We start from the raw sequence: 7,924 nt of genomic DNA, 5'->3' as shown, positions 1-7,924 counted from the left end.
GTGACTCTGAACGCTGGTCACGTGATCTCAGCTGCCCTGTTTTTCCTCATTGCGCCCTATTCGCGAAGTGTCCCTGCCCGCTTCCGTCCCACCTGGCCGTGTTTGGAGATGGCGGACAGCTCGCTGGTGCTGGGTGTTGATGTGGGCACTAGCTCGGTGAAGGCCGTGTTACTGGCAGCCAGCTCCGGGCATGTGGTGAGCAGCCAGAGCCGGGACACCCGGGCCGGCGCGGAGAGCGAGAGCGGCCTGCGGGTGAGTATGGCCCCGAGTGCGGCACCAGCCGGGGACACGGTTATTACATCACCGGCGTGACGTCACCGCTCTACAAATTACATCCCCGACGTGACGTCACCGCTCTACAAATTACATCCCCGGCGTGACGTCACCGCTCTACAAATTACATCCCCGGCGTGACGTCACCGCTCTACAAATTACATCCCCCGGCGTGACGTCACCGCTCTACAAATTACATCCCCCGGCGTGACGTCACCGCTCTACAAATTACATCGGCATAAAATAAATATCTGTGAAAGGGAAATAAGTGAAATAAATAAAAAGAGGTGAACAGCTCACAGTGAATGCCTACTTCAACATTTATTTATTTTTTTGTATTCTGTTTGTGAAAGTGGATCCAACGCAATCCCAAGATACCGTAAGACAAACAGAGTTATGCATTACAGTGAGAATTGTATGGAATTCACAGTGACTTTAAAATTTAGAGGGAAACTATAGTGCTAGGAAAACAAAGTTGTTTTCCTAGCTCTATTGTGACCAATAGTTCCCCCCCATTTCCCTCTTGGTCGCACCCTCCCCCTCTCACATGGCGCTGGAAGCGTTAAAACTCTTCTGTCTTTTACCTGATGCAAGCGCCGATATCCCTCAGTGCTGGTCCAGGTTCAGCGTCTGCTTTGCTTCAGGGACCTAATGTGTGGCGAGTGCTGCAACCGCATTAGAACTACGTCATGGGACACTGAATGTCCTTACGTGGAGCGTCAGGAGCCCAGCGTCATTTATTGGATCAAAAGTCCGCTAACGACCCGGATGTGCCTCTAGTGTCTGTATACCAGGTATACAGCCACAAGAGGTGGAGTTAACACTGCAAGGTAATTATTGCAGTTTATCAATAACTGCAATAAATACAATTGCAGGGTTAAGGGAAATGAGATGAAGTTTATGGGTGCCTATAGCGTCCCTTTAAGGCCAAAACAGCTGAACTGGAAGCACAGCAAAGTTGGGAACTAGTCTAAGGTTAACAAAATGCAGTGTTCCACCATGAACTTGTTTCCAATCCCAGCAGCCGTCACAAGTAAAGACTGTGGGATTCGGGCATCAATCTATGGGGGGATCTTGCGGGATCTGCCATTGACCAGACATAGAGTACAGCAAAGAACAGCAGCTACTGGTAACTGAAGCACAAGCAGCTAAAGAGGACCTGCAATGGACAACTTGAGGGAAGTAAAACTTCCCATGCATGATATCAACACCAGATCCGTCACTGTCAAAATATTGAAAGTACTCTGGAACTGACGCATTCTCCAGGCACCAATGCAACTTTCATAGATTTGATACGTTTTTCGCTCATTAATATGCTGTATTTTTTGCACGCTAAAATATTTTTATAGTTTTTGCATTAAAAAAAAGTTTAGTTTTTTTTAGAATGCCGCACCATAAGACTGCCCCTTTGGCCACAGCCCTTCACTCTAAAAAAAACCTTATTTATCAAAGTTATGCACACAGCTCAATCACTGACAGTACTGAGTGATGTGAACTGTAAAGCAACCAGCATTAGAAGAGTCCACCCAGCCTTCTGCACCAACAACTGAGACAGACTGAGCACGTTGAACATCATATCAACACAATGTCTGCAGCACTGATGCTTCTCATAGATTAGCATAGAGTGCGGCATTTACCGGGCATGCATTTTTCATCCACACTGTTTATCTATGGGTAGCATATGATTGGGGGGAAAAGTCTGCAATAAGTCATCGTGTTTGATGACAACTAAAGAGGTGGATATTGCTTCTGCAACGGCTGTGTCTTAGTGCTGGAAAAAGGGTAAGTAAAGGGTCAGAAGTCACTAGAATGGCAGGGACTTTATAGTCCTGAAAAAGTGTTATTCTCGGGACTATAGATTTTATTTAATATACTGTATCACTTTTTCATGCTCAAATAATTTGAACTTTAATTACCCCTTCTATGAACTCTCATGAGCTATGCAGTGCAGGTCCAACTAAGAGAATCAGCTGACTGCTATCAACTAATAAACTACAGGGCTTTAGTCAGACACCGAGAGCTTCCAACTCTGTCCTTAAAGGTGACGTTGGGGATCAGCATCTGATGGATCCCAGGCTGTTCATCAAATCGTTCAAAAATGGTTTGAAGGGGGGTCAGGGCACTTCTGGCACCATAACTACGAAAGTGATATGTTCTGATTATGATTCTTGAAGTGTTCCTGTCAAAAAAAAATAAAAATCTTGCCTCAGTGTAAAATACAGAGACTGTCAGCTAAAGTTGGTTCTCTGTTAAGCCACAAATGCTGCAGCAGGTAAGAGAAGTGAGGTTTTTTTTTTTTTTTCAATCTTTCTTATATTACAACGCAAAACAAGTATTTTCTCTGTATTCTATATTGGTTGGCAAAAGGTTAGATGGAAGTGGCTAGAAGGTGATTATTGTCTTTTTGCTTTGCAGGGGAAAGAACAAGATGTCTCCAAGATAATAGGAGCTCTGAATGGGTGTCTCACAGCGTTGCCCAGAGAAAGACTTGCAAAGGTCTCACGTATTGGGATCTCTGGACAAATGCACGGAGCTGTGTTCTGGAAAAGAAATGCAGGTGTAGCATTCAGGTGATATCCGTAAAAAACTATGTACAGAGGAGGGTCAGTTGTGTCAGTGAGCTCTTGCTTTTAAAGGAACACTCCAGCATCATAAAATAATACATTTATTTGTAGGACAGGAGATATGTTTTATCTTTTGGGCCAACTTTGCCCCCTATCCTCTTTACATGAAGTGTTAACTTACCTTTAACAAATCTCTGCTTCACCTATTGGGCAGAGTACAAATAGTGGTTTCCATGTGGTTGCCTTAGAGCCAGGAGAAGTGATAGCTTCACTTTCTATGTGTGTTTATAATGTAAACATAATTTTAAATGAAAAAGACACTATAGCGTTAGGAATACAAATGTTTATTCTAACGCCATGTTAAATGTTTAGGTCACCGCCCTCTTTGTAAGGAGCTAAAATTAAGTTCACTTGGCCTTTCTCCCACACCCGGCTGCTGTGTCCTGGTCTGGCCATGCATTCCTGTCTTAGATCATTGGGATTGACGCTCTTAGTCAAGCCAGTTCTTTCCCGTAGGAAAGAATTGGGAAGCTAGTGTGCCTTCGCAGGGAAACGCTGCACTGGAAACGCTGAAAACGCTGTCAATCAGATGGACTCTGAGATTATCTGATTGGAATAGCAGAGTTTCACTCTATTTTGTTGGTAGCTCCTCTTGTGGCTGTTGGAGTGACATTCACTAGAAGCATTTAAACCCTGCATTATTTTATACTGCAGGGACATGGCACCCACCACATCATTGACCCTTTAGTTCATGGGTCCTCAAACTCCGGCCCCCCAGATGTTGTTGAACTACAACTTCCATGATCCTTTGAATTCCATAGATAGCCAGAGAATCATGGGAGTTGTAGTTCAGCAACATCTGGGGGGCCGGAGTTTGAGGACCCATGCTTTAGTTTATAGTCAGTATGTAAGGTAGAAGTGAATAAACCAAAACCACAGTATGTGTTACCTTTCAAGATGTAAAATTGAAGTGAGGGTTGTGATAAATCACCAGTGTTATTATTCTGGAGAGGATAGTAAATTATAAAATATATATTCTAATGGTGAATTCACACCATTCAGTCCCTATATTTTACACTATGTGTTACCTGAAATCTACTTAAAGGGAAACTCTGGAACCCCAAAGCAGTTTAGCTTGCTGTAATGCAGTGTGTAAAGAGTGTTTTTTTGTTTTTGTTTTTTATTCTATTTAAGATAAAGTGCAGATTTGTTTCTAAAAAAAAAAATTAAAAAAAAATCCTTGCTGCAGTCTGCCAAGTTTTGGTGATATCTGGTTACACACTATATTTTGGCAAACCTGTAGAGAATGACAACCAGTGTGAAAAGGCTTAACAGCAATATGCCAGATGCATGTCTTAATTTGAAATGTAAATTCTAACCTCAACCTGATTTTTTTTTTATTTTTATTTTTGTATATATTTAATTGGCTGTTTGTTGGTTTATTCATATTAATCATATTTAATGTTTTTTTTTGTTTGTTTTGAAATCTACATTGTTTTGATAAAAGGTTAATAAAAAGATTTGGAAAAAATAAATAAATTACATTTTAATTTGTGTGACTTGATATATCCATTTCCCTTATTGTAATCAAATATCACTGTTCGGTTTGTATTTTGTTTAATCCCCTGTAGATAGTGTCCATTTGTCTAGACCAGGGTTGTCAACCTTTTTAATACCTACCGCCCACTTATGTATCTCTTTTGATTCTAAAATGTTCTTCCTTCCTTCACTTCAAATCTAGTGGTTGACTACCACTGGTCTAAACAGAAAGTATACTATTGAACATCTATATACACTTTTTTCAATGCCATCAAGTTTTGAAGCTGCCACAACCATGTAACCCACACAAAGACTGAAATATTGAAAACACTGAGCTTTTTACTTTGTCCCTCCCAAAGGAGAACAGTTATTCAAGTCTGTATGCTAGTCTGTATGTTCCTATTTAACATTATCATGAAAACTCTAACATGCGCTTTCTGTTGAGCGTTAGACCTTGTCTTTAACTGAAATTCATGTAACCTTCATTCTCATAAAACAAATTTTCAGGATTTGTTGTGGTGCAAAGTGCTTCACAGCAGGGCACATTTTCTTGTATGTTTTAGAATTCAGAAATTAAATTGCACTGGCAGGGAGGCATCAGCTCCCTATGCATTCTGTACATCCTCATTTTTGAGACTGCAGGACATAGAACAACGTGCCTCTTTTGGCACAGACCACTGATATAATATTTCTGTATGCTGAAAGAGAGAGTTGATGGACATGATTGTACCTTCCATGAAGAAGATCTTCACAATGAATCCTGCAGCCAAAGCATAGTGCCCCAGGACAGACTAGATATGCTCAGAAAAGGAGAATATAGGTTATAAGTTCAGAGTCCGTTAAAGGGAAACTCAATGACCCAAAAATGTATACATATATATTTTGTTAAAGCATCCCTGTCACCCCCTCTCCCTGAAAAATTACTATTTCATAAAGATAGAAACTTTATGAAATACTCATTCTGACTGTGTTGGAATTTCAATGAAATTCCAACCCAGTCATGCGACATAGTAAGACAGAGTAGGAACACTGGGCAGAGCAATCCCCCTAGCTGTTATCAGTGAAGGCTGCTGCAAGGAATTGGCTCTATCTAATTAGGGTCTAACTGGATTCTCCATAGACCTTAATGTTGTACGCAAGAGTACAGCTGTGACAAGGACACCCTGGAGGAAGTTGGACACGCCCACGAGGGTTAGTAGAAGTTCTTAAATGGTTTGACTATTTTCTCGCAGGAGGGCACTGTAACCACTACGACAAGCTGTAGTAGTTATAGTACTTGGAGTGTTCCTTTTAAAGTAGATTGTTGAGCTATCACCTCAGCCATGTTTTTCTAGACAGCTGTAGATTGCACAAACTGTTGGTAGGTACACGAGGAATGATGCCAAGCAGTATGTGGAATTAACATGCTGACAGCAAAATAATCAAGTAATTGCACACCGCAGTTTCTATGGAAACCCTTCTAGGCATGTACAACCTATTTTATTTAGTGAACAATATTAAATGAGTGATTGTCCTTCCTAAAATGTAAATTGTGAGAAATATATTGTGAGCAAATTTAACCCCTTAAGGACCAAACTTCTGGAATAAAAGGGAATCATGACGTGTCACACACGTCATGTGTCCTTAAGGGGTTAAATGAGGTCCCATTAGCTAAATTCCCCCCAAAAAATATTTTAGCCTAACATTTTAAAGTTCTTTTTCTATTTCTGACAATTCACATTTCAGTAAACTACCACTGCCATCTGTCCTTGTATTTTTAGGAACTTGCATTTTTAGTATAAAATAATTTTTTAAAATCACAAAGTAATATGTCTCAAAATGACGATTTAGCAGAAAAGAGAGAAAACCGCAGGGAATTTCGAAGTAAGATGGCAGGCACAACTTGATAGTACCATAACTACTACAATAAGCTGAAGTGGTTATGGTACTTAACCCCTTAAGGACACATGACACGTGTGACTTGTCATGATTCCGTTTTATTCCAGAAGTTTGGTCCTTAAGGGGTTAAAGGGTGTTGCATCACCACAGCTATATTTTACCATTGCCTTATCACTCTAATAATACGCAATTCCTTGTAGCGTACTTCCTATCACAATATGTCCCCAAAGCCAAGCTCATTATCCTAATTTCCATGTCCACCTGTAGTTTTGCACTCTCCTTTAATATAGCAGTGCCCTCATACAGTCATATAGTCCCAATCACATTCATCCCCTGTTCCATAATCCCAGCATCACTTCATGCCCAAGAGTCCCAATTACATTTCCCCTGACCCATAATCCCTTATCCCACTGTTTAGATATAACACTCAAGACAGGAAGAGAAAGGGGACTGAGCTCTGCTCATAACTATCTCTGTACAAGATCCCAAACCAGCACCGTCATGGACAACCTGCCAGGGCTTTGGGGACATTGTGCTAGACTCTGCAACTTTAGTTTCAAGTGGCCCTGTACCCATTCACAATAGGGCCCCAGATCATCTTAAATCTGCCGGAACTCTCTCCACATTTTTTTTTTCTTTCTTTAATTCACTGGCTAGTAAGGGAGATCTGTCTGTTTCCCTTTACTAGCCCATGCAGCTGTTTTCCTTTACAAGCCCTATTACCTACTGTGCCCTAAACAGACTTCCAAGTTGCTCCCAATGTAAATAGTCAAACGGATTGGTAATGGTTTCGCTTCTTACCCGGTGTCTGCGGTTGCATCTCCGTGTCTCCTCTCTGCAGGAAGTGAATGCTGGAAGGGAGTCCTGAGCAAAGTCCATTGCAATTTTAGCTCATTGGCAGAGTGTAAGCCTATCACTAAACCTGGGCTTACTACACAGTTTGACCACTTACATTGGAGGGAGCACCAGGGCATTACAAGCACCATAACCACTGTAGGGAACTGAAATGATGATGGTGTCAGGAGTGTAACATTAAATTAATGTCCTTGCGTCTGTCTGCTATTATTAATATGTTGGTAGCCATGGCTTATGATTACCAGATGAAATAATTTTGAGGAGGGCTGTATATTAAAATAAAAAATGACTTTTGAGTAAAAAAAAAAAAAAAGAGGGCATGTTCTAAAAATAAACATTTACTAAAAGATAATTAAGTTGGGAAGAAATAATTTGACCCCGGATGAGTGCCAGAGAAATGAATAGTCACTTGCAAGCATTTCTTTGGCTGGTAAAGGGTAAATATCTGTATATTGGAATTTTTATTGAAAGAGCTGTGCACAATTGCAGGGATTGCAAATAACAAAATCTCTGATAATTCATTAAAGCTAATTACATTTGTGATGATTCTTCTTTAAGAACTAAGCTTATCACAGTGACCTATGGACAGATTGCAAGACACTCTGTAAGCCTCTTCTGCACAGCTCTGAGTCTCTTACCATAGAAGACACAGCCTTTTTGTCTAATGATTGACAATTGTTTAGAACTCAGTGATGTAGACTGATGTCCAATGCCTATTACAACTATTTTTGTTTAATTTACAATGTGTATGCCTAGCAGTGAAATCTGTATTTTGGCTTGTGAATAAAATCAAGCTTTATGTTAACACCCTTGTG

The 7,924-nt window shown here is 40.6% G+C and overlaps 1 protein-coding gene across 1 annotated transcript in view; it reads left to right on the top strand.

Annotated features, from left to right (window-relative positions):
- Window positions 1–28: 28 nt before the first annotated feature.
- SHPK (sedoheptulokinase) overlaps window positions 29–7,924 on the top strand; it is a 39,173-nt gene continuing 31,277 nt past the window's right edge. The window contains exons 1-2 of the mRNA XM_063449306.1: window positions 29–252; window positions 2,689–2,830. Coding sequence (XP_063305376.1) covers window positions 109–252; window positions 2,689–2,830 — 286 coding nt within the window. The 5' untranslated portion in view covers window positions 29–108. The remainder of the gene's footprint in view (window positions 253–2,688; window positions 2,831–7,924) is intronic.

This window comes from Pelobates fuscus, chromosome 1 (genome assembly GCF_036172605.1).
Source record: "Pelobates fuscus isolate aPelFus1 chromosome 1, aPelFus1.pri, whole genome shotgun sequence".
NCBI classification, from domain to species: Eukaryota; Metazoa; Chordata; class Amphibia; order Anura; family Pelobatidae; genus Pelobates; species Pelobates fuscus.
Note: the sequence above shows the minus strand (reverse complement) of the source record. Positions and strands in the feature narration are given on the sequence as shown.